Source organism: Heterodontus francisci, chromosome 9 (genome assembly GCF_036365525.1).
Source record: "Heterodontus francisci isolate sHetFra1 chromosome 9, sHetFra1.hap1, whole genome shotgun sequence".
NCBI lineage: Eukaryota > Metazoa > Chordata > Chondrichthyes > Heterodontiformes > Heterodontidae > Heterodontus > Heterodontus francisci.
This window is the reverse complement of record NC_090379.1, coordinates 51,291,863-51,312,340: the sequence shown is the minus strand read 5'-3', so window position 1 is coordinate 51,312,340 and position 20,478 is coordinate 51,291,863. Positions and strand designations below refer to the sequence as shown.

Genomic DNA, 20,478 nt, shown 5'->3' with positions numbered 1-20,478 from the left:
TTGGATCAGAAATTGGCTAGCTGAAAGAAGACAGAGGGTGGTGGTTGATGGCAAATGTTCATCCTGGAGTTTAGTTACTAGTGGTGTACCGCAAGGATCTGTTTTGGGGCCACTGCTGTTTGTCATTTTTATAAATGACCTGGATGAGGGTGTAGAAGGGTGGGTTAGTAAATTTGCGGATGACACAAAGGTCGGTGGAGTTGTGGATAGTGCCGAAGGATGTTGTAGGTTAGAGGGACATAGATAGGCTGCAGAGCTGGGCTGAGAGATGGCAAATGGAGTTTAATGCGGAAAAGTGTGAGGTGATTCACTTTGGAAGGAGTAACAGGAATGCAGAGTACTGGGCTAATGGGAAGATTCTTGGTAGTGTAGATGAGCAGAGAGATCTTGGTGTCCAGCTACATAAATCCCTGAAAGTTGCCACCCAGGTTAATAGGGCATATGGTGTGTTAGCTTTTATTAGTAGGGGGATCGAGTTTCGGAGCCACGAGGTTATGCTGCAGCTGTACAAAACTCTGGTGCGGCCGCACCTGGAGTATTACGTGCAGTTCTGGTCACCGCATTATAGGAAGGATGTGGAAGCTTTGGAAAGGGTGCAGAGGAGATTTACTAGGATGTTGCCTGGTATGGAGGGAAGGTCTTACGAGGAAAGGCTGAGGGACTTGAGGTTGTTTTCGTTAGAGAGAAGGAGGAGGAGAGGTGACTTAATAGAGACATATAAGATAATCAGAGGGTTAGATAGGGTGGATAGTGAGAGTCTTTTTCCTTGGATGGTGATGGCAAACACGAGGGGACATAGCTTTAAGTTGAGGGGTGATAGATATAGGACAGATGTCAGAGGTAGTTTCTTTACTCAGAGAGTAGTAGGGGCATGGAACGCCCTGCCTGCAACAGTAGTAGACTCACCAACGTTAAGGGCATTTAAGTGGTCATTGGATAGACATATGGATGAAAATGGAATAGTGTAGGTCAGATGGTTTAACAGGTCGGCACAACATCGAGGGCCGAAGGGCCTGTACTGTGCTGTAATGTTAATGTTCTATGCTTCTTTTAATTTGATTGGACCTAATATTTATTAGTAGTGCCCTCCTCAAATTGACGGGGCATTTGTGGTGTTCATTTCTGTCCTGGTGACACAAGAAGACCCAGTGCTACCCTTAAGTAGTCCTGAACAAGGTGAAGGAGGGAACATTAGCACTTTAGTTATTTGACCCTAAATATTGATAGGCATGAGGATATATTTAATTATATTCAAGGTAGAATTTCGGAAGTTGAGCTTCAGTAAAATATTTACTGAGTCTTTATAATCCCCACTGTATTCCTGTGAAGGCCAAGCACATTTATTCAATGAATAAATGAGTTATATAGAAAAAAATGGTCCCAATTCTGATGCTTGGTCAGTATTAGGCTAGTCAATCTAGCTGTGGCTGATCAGCCATCGGCTTGAGAATGGGACAAAAGCAAAACCAGCTAGCTTCCATTCCTGATTGCTACCCAAAGACATCTGCTGGAAGTGTGCATGAGTTATATTGAGTCAGGCTAGGATCAAATTCAAACATGATGCACAATGTAGCTAATTAGTGTGGCAAAATTCATTATCAAAACTCAATCAAGAATAATGGTCATTTAAGGTTGTATCATGGTTGTGGAACCATATCTAGAAAAGAGCAATGTTTCAGGACTTTAAGGGTGGTGGGGGGGGGGGGGGAGGGTAGCGGGAGGGGAGCGGCGGTGGGAGCGTAGAGGAAAAGAAGATTAAGTGAGAAAAAAAATTATTTACAGTACACATCTTTTCTGCACAATTCTATATGGTTTGGAATATGAAGTATCTGGCTAATGTCATAAAACATCTGTTAGTCATCGTTGCAACTGCTAAAAAGGTAGTTTATGAAAGATTTAATTGTATTCCATTTGTAACACTGTTAGAGTTTACCACAATAAGTCAATTTGCAACGCCTGAAATTAAGGCTTTCAACTCAAAACATACAAAAGACTTTATGCTGTATACTAAATCTATGAAGCATTACCTTCATTGCCTTAAGGAAACAATCTCTGAAGGATTTGATGATAAGAAATAGTTCTTCCAGTGACAATTTACTAATGTCATCACAGAAGTACTCAGCCAGTTTCTTTCTCTCTGACTCAATATCTTCAAGAAGTTCCTTCAGTTTATTTGTTGCAGATAGACTTTCCTGAAATAATTATTAAAAATTAAGATTTTACAACAGAGTTAAAATACTCAATTTTTTACAGTTGCTGTTTTACCTACCTGAATAGGTTTGTCAAACTGTAATTTTACATCATCTGCAGATGATTTGACTTTACTACCAATCATCTTGAGGTGTTCCAAGATGTTGATTGTGTCAGACTGAAGCGAGTCCAAACTGAGGCTGCCAGTAAACATAGTCTTCAAGTTATAAAAATAGTGGAGATAGTTGAGAACTAGTAAAACACAGCAAGTTAAGGGTTGGGGGAAAGAAGAAAGACAAAGGGGACGTGTGGCATATATTTCAACAACATATCAATCTTTGAAATTTATTACATCTCAGTTGATCTTCCTTTCTGTTCTCTCTTACTCAACAGCTGTTTCTAGAAAATAGTCTAGATTCTACTCCTTGGTGACATGCTAGGAGAAATGTAAGCTGTAGAAGTCAATCTTCCCTTAATTAGCTGGAAGATCTTGGTAAGCCTCATTTCCCTTGTCGACTAGCTGCAAATGTCAATGGGATTGAGATTTGAATTCTGACCACCTTGCCGGGTCCCAAATTTTGAACTTTAAACAAGATTTTGGATTCCTAACGGAGATACTTTAGTTATCCTTAAATATTGTAGCTCCAAGATCCGTACATTTTCTAGCAGAAATGTGAAAAATCAAATAGCAACAATGAACATGCATTTGTACAATGTTGGAGAACCAACGGTCAATTTATTTTGTTATGCAACAGTCTGTATTCAGTCCTGCTGGTAAACTTCAATTCTCTAGAACTGTACAAAGGGACTACTTCACAATTTTGCTCAATTAATAGACACCATTTAAGAAATCAGCACGGAGAGTGATCTTACCCTCCTGCTTTTGAAATACTTTCGAGGTCGTCAGGAAGATTCAGAAGATCTGGATGGGACTTTTCAATCTCCTTTAACATTTGAAAAAATAAAAATCAGTTAGATACGAACCAATTTAAAAGTAAAAATAAAATTGTGAAAGATGTCACCTCTATCATGTGATGCAGCAATGTAATCCGGGATTGGTTTGCTTTTGTCTCAGTTAGTTTAAGTAGGGTATTTATTTTAAAGCCATCTGCATCTCCTGTGTGACTGCCCTGATGGAAGACAAAGAAAGGTACACATTAAAACATATACACAAATACAATGAAAATTATCTGCAATAACATCGGTCACAGATTTCATCATGTAGTCTGAGACATCTGCCCTAATTTTGTGCACCTTCTAGAGCAAAATAGATTTTGACAAGAAGTTGTATTCTTATCGGTTTATTGGAAATAGTGTACAAGGAAAAAGAATTGAATTGTTGCAAAAAAATTAAAAATCCATCTTTAACAGTGTAACCCAGTAACTGGTTAATTATATATTTCCAATAAATAATTTCTTTAATCAGTGCAATGTAGTTTCCTAGAAGACACTGTAAACCAGTTGATTTTGTATAGTTCACAGAATACGTACATAGTTAAGGAAGTTTCCAATTCTGAGAGTCAGGTCACAGAAGAGGGGTAGTCTTGTAACAGCAAGAAGGTCTATTCAAAAGCAGAAAACAATTATATATATTTGGTCTTGCTAATGTTAATTTGATGCATATATTTGTACTAGGGATCTTTAAAGGCCACATAAATGATAATCCATTGTGCAAAACCTTCATTCTTTTTTAACCTGCTCATGCTGACCTACATTGGCTCCTGTCGGGAAACACCTTGATTTAAAATTCCTCCATGGCCTCGACTCTCCCCATCGCCATCTCTAACCCTACAACTCTCCACAATCTCAACATGAAATTGACATTCAAATCCTTAGTTGAAACTCTACTCTTTTCCAACTCATGCACTGAACAGAGGGAGGATTCCTGCAGTCTTATAGTGAAATTGTAAGCCTGTACCTATTCCGGTCTCACGCGTATCTCAAATTTTCATTGCTGCACCATTGGTGGCTGTGTACTTCAGCTGCCTTGGCACTAAGCTCCAGAATTCATTCACTTTCTTTCTCCATGCTTCTTTAAGACACCCATTAAAAACTAGCTCTTTGAATAAACTTTTGGCTACCTGTCTTAATATCTCCTTATGTAGCTTTGTGTCAACTTATATTTAATAAGCCAGCCTGTGCAGCATCTTTTGACATTTTCCTACATCAAATGGGTTATATAAATGTAAATTCTTGTTAAGTAGTAGTGTATTCTGTAATTACAATGGGACATGGGCTTGAATCCCACCATGGCAGAAGGTGGAATTTGAATTCAATTAATAAATCTGGAATTAAAAAAGCTAGTCTAATGATGGCCATGAAACCATTGTCGATTGTTGTAAAAATCCATCTGGTTCACTCATGTCCTTTAGGGAAGGAAATCTACTGTCCTTACCTGGTCTGGCCGACACGTGACACCAGACCCACAGCAATGTAGTTGAGACTTAAATGCCCTGCGAAATGGCCTAGCAAGCCACTCCATTGTATCTAACCACTACGAAGTCAATAAAACAGAACAAATCTGGATGGACCACCAGGCATCAACCTAGGCACCGGGAAACGACAATGGCAAACCCAGCCTGTTGACCCTGCAAAGTCCTCCTTACTAACATCTGGGGGCTTGTGCCAAAGTTGGGAGAGCTGTCCCACAGACTAGTCAAGCAACAGCCTGACATTGTCATACTCATGGAATCATACCTTACAGATGATGTTCCAGACACTACCATCACCATCTCCGGGTATGTCCTGTCCCACCGGCAGGACAGACCCAGCAGAGATGGCGGCACAGTGATATAGATTCGGGAGGGAATTGCCCTGGGAATCCGCAACATCGACTCCAGACCCCATGAAATCTCATGGCATCAGTTCAAACATGGGCAAGGAAACCTCCTGCTGATTGCCACATACCGCCCTCCCCCAGCTGATGAATCAGTACTCCTCCATGTTGATCACCACTTGAAGAATGCACTGAGGGTGGCAAGGGTGCAGAATGTTCTCTGGGTGGGAGACTTAAATGTCCATCACCAAGAGTGGCCTGGTAGCACCACTACTGACCGAGCTGGCAGAGTCCTAAAGGACATAGCTGCTAGACTGTGTCTGCAGCAGGTGGTGAGGGAACCAACAAGAGGGAAAAACATACTTGACCTCATCCTCACCAATCTGCCTGCCGCAGATGCATCTATCCATGACAGTATTGGTAGGAGTGACCACCGCACAGTCCTTGTGGAGATGAAGTCCCACCTTCACATTGAGGATACTCTCCATCGTGTTGTGTGGCACTACCACTGTGCTAAAATGGAATAGTTTTCGAACAGATCTAGCAATGCAAAACTGGGCATCCATGAGGCACTGTGGGTCATCAGCAGCAGCAGAATTGTACAATCTGTAACCTCATGGCCCAGCATATCCCCCACTCTACCATTACCATCAAGCTGGGGGAACAAACACTGGTTCAATGAAGAGTGCAGGAGGGCATGCCAGGACTACCTGCTTGCCAAACTGCATAAGCAGCATGCGATACACAGAGCTAAGCAATCCCATAACCAATGGATCAGATCTAAGCTCTGCAGTCCTGCCACACCCAGCTGTGAATGGTGGTGGACAATTAAGCAACTAACTGGAGGAGGTGGCTCCACAAATATCCCCATCCTCAATGATGGGGGAGCCCAGCACATCAATGCAAAAGATAAGGCTTGAAGCATTTGCAACAATCTTCAGCCAGATGTGCCCAGTTGATGATCCATCTTGACCTCCTCCTGAGGTCCCCAACATCACAGATACCAGACTTCAGCCAATTCGATTCACTCCGTGTGATATCAAGAAATGACTGAAGGCACAGGATACTGCAAAGGCTATGGGCCCTGACAATATTCCAGAAAACCTGTACTCCAGAACTTGCCGTGCCCCTAGCCTAGCTGTTCCAATACAGCTACAACGCTGGCATGTACTTGGCAATGTGGAAAATTGCCCAGGCATGTCCTGTACACAAAAAGCAGGACAAGTCCAACCCGGCCAAATCCCATCAGTCTACTCTTGATCAGTAAAGTGATGGAAGGTGTCATTGACAGTGCTATCAAGTGGAACTTGCTCAGCAATAGCCTGCTCAGTGACACACAGTTTGGGTTCTGCCAGGGCCACTCAGCTCCTGACCTCATTACAACCTTCATTCAAACATGGACAAAAGAGCTGAACTCCACAGGTGAGGTGAGAGTTACTGTCCTTGACATCAAGGCAGCATTTGACAGAGTATGGTATCAAGGAGCCCTAGCAAAACTGAAGTCAATGGGAATCAGGGGGAAAACACTCCATTGGTTGGAGTCATACCTAGCACAAAGGAAGATGGTTGTGGTTGTTGGAGGTCAATCATCTCAGCTCCAGGACATCACTGCAGGAGTTCCTCAAGGTAGTGTCCTAGACCCAACCATCTTCAGATGCTTCATCAATGACCTTCCTTCAATCATAAGGTCAGAATTGGGGATGTTGGTTGATGATTGCACAATGTACAGCACCATTTGTGACTCCTCAGATACTGAAACAGTCCATGTAGAAATGCAGCAAGATCTGGACAATATCCAGGTTTGGTCTGATGTGTAGCGCATATGTTACTTGCCACCTAAGAGCCAGGCAATGACCATCTCCAACAAGAGAGAATCTAACCATCTCCCCTTGACATTCAATGGCATTACAATCACTGAATCCCCCACTAACATTTTAGGGGTTACCATTGACCAGAAACTGAACTGGAGTTGCCATATAAATACCGTGGCTACAAGAGCAGGTCAGAGGCTAGGAATCCTGCGGTGAGTAACTAACCTCCTGACTCCCCAAAGCCTGTCCACCACCTACAAGGTACAAGTCAGGAGTGTGATGGAATACTCTCCACTTGTCTGGATGGGTGCAGCTCCAACACTACTCAAGAAGCTCGACATCATCCAGTACAAAGCAGCCCGCTTGATTGGCATCCCACTCACAAACATTCACTCCCTCCACCACTGATGCACAGTGGCAGCAGTGTGTACCATCTACAAGATGCACTGCAACAACGCACCAATGCTCCTTAGACAGCACCTTCCAAACCCACGACCTCTACCAACAAGAAGGACAAAGGCAGCAAATGCATGGGACCACTACCTACAAGTTCCCCTCCAAGTCACACACCATCCTGACTTGGAATTATATCGCCGTTCACTGTCGCTGGGTCAAAATCCTGGAACTCCCTTCCTAACAGCACGGTGGGTGTCCTTACCCCACATGGACTGCAGCGGTTCAAGAAGGCAGCTCACCACCACTTTCTCAAGGGCAATTAGGGATGGGCAAGAAATGCTGGTCTAGCCAATGATGCCCACATCCCATGAATGAATAAAAAAAAAAATACATTATCACACACCCAATAACCACTATGCTAGAAACACATACCTCCATTCAGTAAACATTCATATTTTCCTTTAAAGGTAGGTAGTATTAAAGTTTTAAGTATTTTAATTTTGATTAGAGATGTAATGATCAAATTGAAGGAATATCTTGCCTACTAAGCAAAAAGGAGACAAGGCATACAATGGTCTTGAAGTTACTTAGAAGCAAAATGTAAGAAATTTGTATACTTGAGCTAATGCTATTTTTCATCCTTCAAATTGAGGATGGTGATGAGTACATCAAGGTGGTGGATGGGCAACAAACAGTTGTAGTGCCATATTTTGATAAATCAATGCTAGATTATACTGCATGAACTTATGCGTGACAGCATTAAATTTCTGATCACTGATCAGTCAGAATGTTGTTCAGCTGCTTGTTGTGCTCTGCAGTTTAATATTTCAGCCTGAGAAGCACCATATTTATCATTGAATTTACCTTGACAAGCAGTTTTAATCAGTTCTGCTCTTGGATGAAGTAATTGCAGGGTAACAGTAGCCTCTTCACATATTAACATGCAATCAATCCTTAGTTGGTAGCTGAGAAATAAATTTAATAACTGGAGTGAGTGTAAAACTAGAGAACATTTGTAAAAATTAACAAGTCTCAAGCAAATATGGGATTAGAAGCCATGTTTACATCTCATATCATTAAAATTTGAAAAATACTTTAAAAAATGATTGACCAGAAAAAGTAAGGAAGCTCTGGATATTTGGTATAAAACAGTTAATGCTAGATAACAATTTAAAAAAAGAAAAATATCTTAAGAATTAAAATAATATACAGTAAATGCCAAGAACACTAATCTCCTACCTGCTTGAACCATGGAGATATTAGGCCAGTTAAGGCGACTGGTCCAGAACATATCATGAGATCAGGATAAACTTACAAAATATTTCCTCGAAGTTAAATAGATTGGATAAAGTCCAAGATAGAATTGATTATATGTGATTTGTGGAAACAATGTGCTTGATTTGTGAACTTGTCTACGTGCTGTTCAATATTAGAAAGGAATATCATTAATGCCCTTCTCAAAATATTTTTATTGATTTTTTTCAAAAAAATGAAACTAATACAGTACTTCCATTTCAATTCAGTCACTATAAAGTAAATGTTTCCCTTGTTCTTTACCAATGCTTGGTCTCATGTATATTAAGCATTCTATGTAACAAGTGAAACTGTAGTGACTCTGCCAGAAACAATTTCTATTGCAGATAAAATGTATGTTTCTTATCCAAAGAATAAATTTTATACACAGAATAAGTCAGTCAAAATAGTGATCAAGTTAATTTAGCTTAGTTTAGAGATACAGCACTGAAACAGGCCCTTCTGCCCACCGAGTCTGTGCCAACCATCAACCACCCATTTATACTAATCCTACACTAATCCCATATTCCTACCACATCCCCACCTGACCCTATATTTCCCTACCACCTACCTATACTAGGGGCAATTTATAATGGCCAATTTACCTACCAACCTGCAAGTCTTTTGGCTTGTGGGAGGAAACCGGAGCACCCGGAGAAAACCCACGCAGACACAGAGAACTTGCAAACTCCACACAGGCAGTACCCAGAATTGAACCCGGGTCGCTGGAGCTGTGAGGCTGCGGTGCTAACCACTGCGCCACTGTGCCGCCTTATTATTCCTTTGAGTTTAATGTGCAACTTCCAGGCTTAATATTTTAGCAGCTTTGCAGTAAATAGGGCTGTCTAAAATTGTGTCTACATTTTCCAGTGGGTTATATATCAAATGTAACAAAAGTACAAGTATTAACTGTTATTTATAAGTTTTCATCAAGCTTTCTGCACTTGTAAAATTCTAATGGAATGCTAAATAACTATGGGAAAGGTTTCTGCCATTCATTATTTATAACAAAATCATAAAGAGGCTCTTTATGTACAGGCTTACAATTTCACTATAAATAACAAACTGCAGAAATCCTCCTCCTATTCAGTGCATGAGCTGGAAAAGCGTAGAGGTTCAACCAAGGATTTTAATATAAATTTCATGTTAAATTTCTCGCTTTAAAACAAAGTTCCACTTTCTATCTTTTTCTACACGGTGTTGGTTTATTCTTGTTCATTTATTCCCTCCCACTCTTTTTCCTCTTATTCTCATCACTTTAGTCAGACTCGCTTTCCTGTTCAATTCCATTTTCTGCCCACCCCCATACCTGCCAGCCCACTGCAGTACTTTGCTACATTAAAACCCACTTAAAGATCAGGAGGAGCCCTATTAAATCAAATATATCACAGATTAAGATTACAATTTCAAGTCACGATATTGATTTGTGGTGACATTCCCAGGTGGATAACATTGGATGAGCAACTAGTGAATGTAACTTGTAGATGGAAAAGAAAACTTGCATAACTGACCTTATGCCAAGTGGCACCAGTAATACATACCAAGGAACATCAAGGAGGACAAGGTAGAAGTGATCAGCACTTGCTAATTTTTCCTTTTCTCCTTTGTAAGCCTTAATGTTTTCTATCTGCACATGGAATAAATTTTAAAAAAAGTCTGAAATAATATTGACCTACAAGATGATCATATCTGGTATTCATCATCTTGTCAACTTACCTCATGATTCTCTGGTAGTAGTTTCTTTAGTTGCTTTAAAATCTCTACATCGAATTTAGATCGGTCACCTCTCCTGATCAGATCAGCCACTTCTTCATCAGAGCTAATAAAACATTGAAAAATGAAACTTTCATGTCATAATTTACTTTATTTAAAAAAAAAAACAATTCTGAGGAACTAAATTATAGCAAACTAAAAGCAGCATTATACGTCATCACAGTTTGTTCAGTTTCAAGGAGAGTGTTTAGTTTCCAGGCAAGCAACGTAATTAATACTTAGCTATAGAAATCAGCATAGCTTTAATGAACTAGATTTTATTTACCAGACTGCTTTGTTGAGCCCTATATCCAATTGTTTGTAGCAGCTAACACACAAAATCAAAAACCCCTAATCATCTGTAAAGGGATCAGTTCAGTGGCTCTACACCATCGACTTACAAGTGGCAGTTAAATCTTGGATCAAAAAAGGCCATTTGGTCCCTCAAAGCTTATTATCTAGGGAGGTAATGAGCAAAGACCAAGTGCATCTTTGCAAGAGAGACAAAATAGTAGTGGGATTTTTCACTTGGCCTCTTTCCTTGTACACTTGTCGCAACCAAATAACAGCATTTCTAATGATCTGGAAACAGCATTCAAATGTTTTGTGGACTAATAGGGCTAATGAAGCAGAGGGAAAAAATAGATAGCTTTCCCTCCAATGTAAGGTGCACAGTCATTAAAATCATAATAAGAAGTAAGAGAAACGAGGTATACCACTGACAGGTACTTACCCAAGAGCTCCCTTCCTCTAAGAAAGGTTGAAACAAATGGTTCAAGTGTGCGGGTCAGGGATTTATCCACAAATTTACACAGATATGGTAGTGTAGTGGTAATGTGGTGGCTAGTTAATCCAGAGAATGAGTTTAAATTGCACCAAGGCAGTTTGAGAATTTGAATTTAGTTTAAAAAATCTGGAGATAAAATGATAGCTGTAAAAATGGCCATGAAGCTGTTGGATTAATGTCCTTTAGGCAAGGACATCTGCCATCATTATGCAGTCTGGCCTATAAGCCACTCTATTTCCAATAAATGTGGTTGACTTAACTATCCTCTGATACAACTGAATGGCTTGCTAGGCTAATTCAACCTGATACCAGTGATGAAAGAAGGTAGCCCATATCACCTTTTCAGGTCAACTAGGGATGGGTAATAGATGTCTGCCTTGCTCGTGACACTTTCATCTCAAGAATTAATTTTTAAAAATTGACATCACATGACAGATGACTGGCTGATGAGGAAACATCTGGAGCAACAATAGTTGCAGATCTTTTTTTAAAGTGAGGTATAGAGAGCAGATGTGCACAAGTTATATCCAAAATATGTTTGCGTATCAACTGATTGTGGAACAAGATGCTAAGCAAACTAGGAGGATAGTTTAACCATTTAATATTTGTCAAAATGTCCACACTATTAATTACATGCAAATAAAATCTACTTTAATGTAACTCACCATTTGAATTGCTTTAAAAATATGTTCAAGTTAAGACTTTTCCTTGAGTCTAGAAATGTGATCTGTGGTAGGAAGAGCATGGAAATAATGAGTTATACATCAAAGCGGTTGTGTTTAAATTATTACTTTGATTCAATGGCACTTACCTCTTTTAGCTCTTTTTTTCTAACAGTTTGCTCTTTCTGTTTTGGCTGTGACACGGGAAAGCAGAAAAGTTGTTCAATACTGGCAAAATCAGGATCCAAAGGTGCTTCAGCATTTCTTCGGATGGATGACCATAAAGAATTGGTCTCTGGAGAAGAAAACAAAAAAAAGGACTCGTCATGAGGGAGAAGAAAAATCAAGATTTTATTATACAAAGTAATTAAAATTTAAGAGATGAGGACCAAGTATTTAATATTCTCTTATGTTTTCTTCTATTATTCGTCTCTTTATGCTACATACAATTTGCTGACCAAGATGACAAGTGACCTACTTACAGATTTGTGACAATAGTGCCAAGGCAGCTGCTATGAAGTATGCCCCAGGGCAACTTGCCCCAATTTTTTCTTCCTTCCTTCAGAGGCAAAAGTACCCAGACTTCACTCTGAAATTCCCCTAACTCATATCTGATCAGCATTCAGAGATTATCACACCTGTAAGGGCCATTTGGAAGGTTAAGATAGTAAAGCAAACATTGTAGCAGGCGTTGTAGCATGAAGTTCTCTGACTAGGTATATAGAACAAGGAATAGGTTAGGATAATATTTGGACTGCCTGGTCAATGCAAGGAGAATAATGTGTCACTTTATAATGGATTCTTTATATTATTCTGTTATATAATTAATTCTTTCCAACTTGGTGTATTGGAGAATCTACCATCTTCTAGACATGATTTCTTTGAGTGACTCAAACACTAATCCATGAACTATTACATGATAAGACCCATCGCACAATAACATTCAAACTGAAACTGTGTAGGTACAAAGCTAAACCCTAAGAAAGAATACTAGAGAGGCAATTCTGGGTGCTGCCTGTGTGGAGTTTGCAAGTTCTCCCTGTGTCTGCGTGGGTTTCCTCCAGGTGCTCCGGTTTCCTCCCACAGCCAAAAGACTTGCAGCTTGATAGGTAAATTGGCCATTATAAATTGCTCCTAGTATAGGTAGGTGGTAGGGGAATATAGGGACAGGTGAGGATGAGGTAGGAATATGGGATTAGTGTAGGATTAGTATAAATGGGTGGTTAATGGTCGGCACAGACTCGGTGGGCCGAAGGGCCTGTTTCTGTGCTGCATCTCTAAATCTAAATCAAACCTTAGGTGTTTGTGGGCCAAGCTAGCTGACAGACGTGGTGACTGCTGGGGTGGGAGGGGGTGGATAGTGAACATTCTTGTAGAACATTCTGCAGGGGAGGAAGACTAATACATACCCCTGCTCAGAGCAGCAAGAGCAAAATAAATAATATACTCAAATCAGACCAACAATGACATTCAAAGCAACTTTAAGACTGAGGTAAATTCACAAACTTTGTAGAGAGAATTGAGGAAGGGACAAGTACAAGGCCATACAGAAACTTTACTATGATGAGATTAAGGTGTTCAGAGATAGAACTAGAAAGAGATAGAGCAGAAACTGCAAGACACATCAAAAATTCTTCAATATTATAAAACCAGAGGGCACTTGAGGAGGAAGTCAAATCCTAAAAGATCCATTTGAAATTGTAAATGAAGATAATTAACATGTTGATAACTACTTCTTGGAGGTTTTCAAATCAGGGATGACATCAATAATATATCTAATAACAAACACATTATAAGCACACTCTGGAACTTTAGCATTACTGAAACAGAGGGAACTAGGTGGGATCAAGGGGCTGAAAAACCAATAAACCCCAATGAATTATATCGCCAAATGCTTAGAGATTTGTTACGTTTAGGGAGTCAATGAAGTTCTGAAAACTATAAATAGACAAATGTACTTCTTGTATTCAAAAAAAGTGACATATCTTGCAAATACAGACATGTTAGCCTGACCTCAATAATTGAAGCATGAATTGAGACAATAACCAGAAGTAGAATGGAAGAGTAACTCTATAAAGATAACCAAATAAATGACAGCCAACATGGCTTCAGGGATGTAGATCAGCCAGACACTTTTGTTTTTGTCTTGACAGGATGACATTCCACAGATATCACAGACAGGGAAAAGCAGTATATTGTAGTGCAGGGAGGCCTGAACTTTTTCTTTGTGGAACACTTAGGTGCATAACTTAGAATTTCCCTGTCCCCTCACACTACACATGGCCTGGATTTTAACACCCGAAAACAGGAGGGTCAGGGTTGGGTCAAAGATTAAAATTATAAAAAGCCTAACTTGCCTACTTTTAGGTTTAATGGAGGTGGTACAAGGGATGGGCAGCCAAGTCACTCCCAGGAAGCGGGTGGCAATTCAGATATTTTAATGAGGTTAGTAGCCTCTGATTTAACCCATTTGCAGGCTTAATTGTGACTTGCTGAGTTTCCCTGGCGTCTGGAAACCCAGCAGCTGAAGGGAGGCAAGGACAGCTTCGGGGAGAAGGTAAGTGCCTTTCCAGCACTCCTTGTGAGAGTACTTCCTCTCAGACCCCCAAATCATACAAAGATCCCTGGGGTCTGTGACCGGAGCCCTCTCCTCAGGATTTGAGCATCCTTTGCCCTTCCAAGATCAGATAACCTCCCCCCGGGGTCTAGAATTAGATCCCGCTAGCCCCCCACCCCCCGACACCTCAGTGTCATGGATCAGACCTACCTGATCCTTCAGCCTGCTTCAAAGTCCACCCCACCTGACTAGAAGACAAGCCCATCAATCAGGCTGACTTCCGGACGGGGAACTCGTCAAGGACAAAAGATGCACGCTGTGGAATTAAAACTCCAGAGGATACAGGGAAGCCTGGATTCCTGTCCAAAACACCATACCTCCTCTCGCCTACCTAGCACAGCCCCGTTAATATCCAGACTATAACGTTTAAATTAACATTCTCTTTATTTTGCATACCTCAAACTGTAGATGCTAATGCACCTTGGCATTTGGATTTAAGATTTATCTACCAATGATGCAGCATTAGGGACAACACTTTCCAAACTACACGGCCCACAAAGTTTAAACAGAACAAATCAACAAGAAATAAAAGTGCAAATAGAACAAAGTGGGCAGATTGGCAGGGCTTGCGGGTCTCTAATGGTCCATGGTGTTTAATTTAATCACCTGAAAGGCCTTTGATAAAGTACATGCAAGAAAGAGACCTATAAATTAAAGCCAGCTGGTAACAATACTAAAGGCATGGATGCGGATTATTATTTGGCTAAACGGGAGGAAGCAGACGATACTGCTTTTGAAAAATACTTTGAAATGGAGGCAGTTATTGAGTGAGGAGCCCCGGGATTTGAGTTGGGATCCTGTCTGTTCCTGGTATCAGTGTGTACATTCGCCCAGATTCTCAACTGCAGTGCAAGAAAGTTAAATTCACAAATGTCACCAAATTAAGGGAGAAAGAAGAGAGACTGAATTCCATGTTGGGGGGTGGGGGGGGGGGGGGGGGGCGGTGGTGGGGTGAAGGGGGACTGAACTGGTCAACAGAGTTAGAGGTTTTGGTTAACACATTCCGTACCAGGCCCAAACAGTGCAAAGTGAGACTGAATAAAGCAAATAAAATACCAAGTATTATTGACAAGTCAATGGAACTCAAAAATTCAAACTGCCATGTTGAAGCCATAAAGTACTATGCATAGGTTACATCTGGAAACACTGCATACTGTTTGGGTCACTGCATCAGAAGAGTAATGAGGCTACTCCCATGCTAGTGGGATGAACGAAGGGGAGAAATTAGATATGGTTAACAGGATGGAGAAGGCAAACTTCCAAATTCACCAGGGTAGGACGACAAGGGGACACAAAGGATAAGCAACAGGCTACAGTATGTTCTCAGGAAGGGTAGTTAAAGCCAGGATATTGGATCAACTTAAAATACAGCTTGATCTTGAAATGGAGATGGAGTAGGACTGGTATCCTGTGATGACAAATTAATAGTGAATTGATAGGCAAGGTGTAGAGTTGAGAAGCAAAAAGGTTATAATCCTGCTAATGGGGGTATTCCATAGGCCTCCAAATAGTGAGAGCGAGTGAACACGAGAGAAGCAAATCTGCAGGAAAATCACGGAGATGTGCAAGATCTAAAGAGTGGTGATATTGGAGGTCTTTAATTACCCAAATATCGATTGGGATAATTTTAGAGCAAAGGGTAAGGAAGGGGAGGAATTTCTGAAATGTGTTCAGGAGAACTTCTTTGATTAGAATGTTCTCAGCTCAACTAGAAAGGAGGCATTGCTGTATCTGGTGCATTGCTGCATCAGAAATGAGGTGGGCCAAGTGGACCAAGTGTCTGTCGGGGAGCATTTGGGGAAGATCATCGTATAAGGTTTAGACTAGTAATTCAGAAAAGCAAGGAACGAAATAAGGTAGATTATCTACATTGGAAGAGGGCTAATTTCAATGCAATAAGAAGTGATCTAGCCAGGTAAAATGGAAACAAAGAACTTGCAGGAAGAGCTGTAACAGAACAATGGGTTATCTTTAAGGAAGAGATACTTCAGGTACAGGCTAGGTACATTCCAACAAGGGTGAAAGGTAAGGGAACCAAAAACAGGGCTCCTTGGATGATGAAGGAGATAGAGATTGCGATGAAACAAACAAAAAAATGACGGCGTATGATGCCTGTCAGGTGAATTCTTTAAGTGAGAAGCAGGTGCATACAAAACGTTGTGGGGTGGAGGGTGTGAAGAAGAAAAGACTGCAAAAGAGAACACACGAGAATAGAATGACAGTCAATATAAAAGGGAAGCCAAAAATCTTCTACAGGCATGTAAATAGTAAGCATGTAGTAAGAGGTGGAGTGGAGCTTATTTGGAGCAAAGAGGGACAGGACAAGGCTAATATATTTAATCAGTACTTTGTATCGGTGTTCACCACGGAAGTGGAATCTGACAAAATATCGGTAGAAGCGGAGAGAGAGTCAAGGCGATGGATAGGGTAAAAATTGATATGGGAGAGGTACCAAAAAGTCTGGCTATGTTAAGGCACCTGGTCCAGATGGCTTGCATCCCAGTTTGCTAAAGGAAGTGGGGGTGAAGATAGCGGATGAACTTGCCATAATCTTCCAATCTTTCCTAGATATGGGGGAAGTATCAAAGGATTGGAGAGTGGCAAATGTGACACCCTTATTCAAGAAAGGGTACAAGGACAGCCCTAGCACCTATAAGACTGGAGTTGCTAAGATTAGCAGTGGGCAAGGTTTTAGAAACAATAATCGGGGAAAAAAATCAACAGGCACTTGGGAGAGGTTTGAGTTAATGCAGGATAGCCAGCACAGATTTGTAAAAGGGAGATCATGCTTGACTAATCGAATTGAATTTATTAATGAAGTAACAGAAGGTCGATGAAGGGAATGTGGTGGATGTTGTTTATATGGATTTTAAGAAAGCATTTGAGAAAAGGTACCACATAAAAGACTTGTTAACAAAATTGAGGCTCATGGAATAGGAGGGTCAGTCAGTTTACAATTGGATAAAAAATTGGTTAAGGACAGAAAACAGCGAGTTATAGTAAACAGTTGTTTTTTAGACTGGAGGATAGTAGACAGTGGTATTCCCCAAGGGTCACTGCCAGCATGACTGTTTTTTTTGCCATATATAAATAACTTGGATATTGGAATAGAGTAGAATTTCAAACTTTGCCGATGGCGTTAAAATTGGAGGTATGGCAAACAGTGAGGATGATATGAACTCCCTGCTAGAGGACATAGATAGGCTAGCAGAATGGGCAGACAGGTGGTAGATGGAATTCAATACAGACAAGTGTGAGGTGATGCATTTTAGCAGAAGGAATTGGGAGAGGCAATACACTTAATTGCACAGTTTGAAAGAGTGTGCAGGAACATAGGGACCTGGAGGGTGCTTGTGCATCGATCTTTGAAGGTGGCAGGACATTGAGAGAGTGGTTAGTAAAGCATATGGGATCTTAGGCTTCATAAACTGAGGCATTGAGTACAAAAGCAGGGAAGTTTTGCTGAACCATTATAAAGCTCTGGTTAGGCCCCACCTGGAGTATCGTGTCCAGTTCTGGTCACCACACTTTTGGAAGGATGTGATGGTCCTTGAGAGGGTGCAGAGGAGATTTATTAGAATGGTTCCAGGGATGAGGGGTTTTAATTATAAGGTTAGCTTGGAAACGCTGGCATTGTTTCCCTCAGAGCAAAAGTGATTGACGGGAGATTTAATAGAGGTGTACAAGATTATGACAGGCTTAGATAAGTTAGACAAGGGAATCTGTTCCTATTAACTAATTCTACAAGGACCAGGGGTCACAGATTGAAGGTTTTGGGCTAGAAATGCAGGGGGAAATAGGAGGAAGAAATTCTTTTGCACAGCAAATGGTAATGATCTGGAACTCGCTGCTCACAAAGGTGGCGGATGCGGAGACAATCAATGACTTCAAAAGGAACTTGAAGGAAATAAACTTGACGGCCGTGGGGAAATCGAGTGGAGGCGTGGGACTGACTGGACAGCTCCACGGAGAGATGGTGTGGATTTGATGGGCTGAATGGCCTCCTTCTGTGCTGTAAATGACTCTATGAACTCTTTATGTAGGTTTCTGCCACCACATCACATCACAGTTTTTAAAGTATTACCGTATGCTGCTTCCCTGCCCATTTAAGACTAAATTCTATTGACGTAATATCTACTATATTCCAAGATTGCATTACAATTTATTTTCTGAAAAAAACTGTAGCTCATGCATACCTGAAGCCATTCTTGTCGGGATTTTCTGCCAGTTCAGCTTTTTCATCCTTAATTTTGGTCGATGAACATGTTGGCTAGGACGTACATATGGATGCAATAGATTGCTAGTTTGGTAAGCCACTATGGGTGCGTCATTGTTAAATGCACCCGGTGGTGGAGGTGGGGGAGGAATGCCACCAGGGAGAGGCGGGGGAGGCACACCACCAGCACCAGGGAGAGGCGGGGGTGGGGGCGGCACACAACTGGCACCAGGGAGAGGTGGGGGAGGGGGAGGCACAACACCAAGACCAGGGAGAGGCGGGGGCGGGGGAGGCACACAACTGGCACCAGGGAGAGGTGGGGGAGGGGGAGGCACAACACCAAGACCAGGGAGAGGCGGGGGCGGGGGAGGCACACCACCACCACCAGGGAGGGGCGGGGGCGGGGGAGGCACACAACCGGCACCAGGGAGAGGTGGGGGAGGGGGAGGCACAACACCAAGACCAGGGAGAGGTGGGGGAGGGGGTGGGATACTGACAGTGCCTGGAAGAGGGGGTGGAGGTGGAATGCCAGGCTGAGTTGTACCAGCTAGAAATGGAGGAAGTGGAGGTGGAGGAGGAGGGGGAGGATGCAGCATCTGGCTAGCTGGAAGTGATGTCAGCACTGATGAGCTTGACATCTGGCTTACTTCAGTTGATATGGTAGACACAGACGATTCTGTCTGTACACCTCTATCAACAGCCTTTTTATTCGTATTTTGCTTCACTGCCTCCTCTTTTCCCAACTTCTTAACTAGTACAAGTCTTTCCATGATTGGGCCAACATCTTTTTCTTCATTTGCTACGAAGAAGAAGAAAAAAAAAGAGGTGGATGAATGTTTGCATTGCAGAATTTTATCACATTTCAATAATTTTGTCAAACCATTTCAAGACAGGTCAATAATTTAAAATAATGTTTCTAGTTACATTTAAAAAAAAAATCTTTTCCCCCCTCACTTGCTGAAAGCACTGACTTAGACTGGGTTACCAGTCTACACATGTCAGTTGTCCTCCAGTACCATATCACTGTGGTAAGTTTTTATGTATGAGTACAGAAAGTGTCTGGACACACGCTATTGAACCTGGAAACAGCTGACCAAGCGCACACCAAGGGGAAATCGAAAATGGCAGTCAAGAGTAGGAAACTGGTGGATTTTTCCCCTCTTTAGACCAGGACTGACTGCTATTCTAGCAAAAAATAATTAATTGAGCTTACAAAGAATCAAAACCTTCTTGGCTTGTATGCTCAGTCCCACAACAGGTGTCGCATTTACCCACTAAGTCATCAGCACAGCGCATCAAAATTATGTTTATTAAAATCATAGAAATATTTAGGACATAGACGAAAGCCGTTTGGCCTACTGTCTCTGTGCCAACTGGAAAAAAAAAATTATTCAACCTCGTCACATTTTCCAGCTCTTGTTCTGTAATCTTGTATGTTACAGCACTTCAAGTGCATATCCAATAGTTTTCAAATGTGATGGGGATTTCTGCCTCTTGCACCCTTTCAGATAGCGAGTTCCAGACCCTCACTATACTCTTGGTTTTTCTTTTAATTCATTTATGGGATGTGGACATCACTGGCCAGGCCAGCATTTATTGCCCATCCGTAATTGACCTCGAGACGGTTATGGTGATCTGCCTACTTGAACCGCTGCAGTCCTTGGGGTGTAGGTACACCAACAATGCTGTTAGGAAGGAATTTCCAAGATTTTAACCCAGTGACAATGAAGGAACAGCGATATAGTTTCAAGTCAGGATGGTGTGTGGCTTGGAGGGGAACTTGGAGGCGGTGGTGTTCCCATGCATCTGCTGCCCTTGTCCTTCTAGGTGGTAGAGATTGCAGGTTTGAAAGGTGCTGTGGAAGGTGCTTTGGTGAGTTGCTGCAGTGCATCTTGTAGATGGTACACACTGCTGCCACTGTGCATCAGTGGTGAAGGGAGTGAATGTTTAAGATGGTGGATGGGGTGCCAATCAAGTG

At 41.5% G+C, this 20,478-nt stretch overlaps 1 protein-coding gene across 9 annotated transcripts in view; it reads right to left on the bottom strand.

The window, feature by feature from the left end:
• Positions 1-20,478, bottom strand: part of LOC137373746 (inverted formin-2-like) — an 85,112-nt gene that overhangs the window by 12,077 nt on the left and 52,557 nt on the right. For 8 of the 9 annotated variants that reach the window (XR_010975686.1, XM_068039025.1, XM_068039028.1 and 5 more), the window contains 11 exons: positions 18,481-19,299; positions 11,817-11,962; positions 11,671-11,732; positions 10,183-10,285; positions 10,008-10,093; positions 8,038-8,138; positions 3,682-3,752; positions 3,213-3,320; positions 3,064-3,134; positions 2,270-2,390; positions 2,028-2,192 (listed from right to left, as the gene is read on the bottom strand). Coding sequence is in view for 8 of the 9 variants with exons in the window: in XM_068039025.1 (XP_067895126.1) it covers positions 2,028-2,192; positions 2,270-2,390; positions 3,064-3,134; positions 3,213-3,320; positions 3,682-3,752; positions 8,038-8,138; positions 10,008-10,093; positions 10,183-10,285; positions 11,671-11,732; positions 11,817-11,962; positions 18,481-19,299 (1,853 nt within the window). In the remaining variant the exon portion in view is untranslated. Of the gene's footprint in view, positions 1-2,027; positions 2,193-2,269; positions 2,391-3,063; positions 3,135-3,212; positions 3,321-3,680; positions 3,753-8,037; positions 8,139-10,007; positions 10,094-10,182; positions 10,286-11,670; positions 11,733-11,816; positions 11,963-18,480; positions 19,300-20,478 lie in introns of those variants that run through there. The other variant, XM_068039033.1, reaches the window with a different exon arrangement.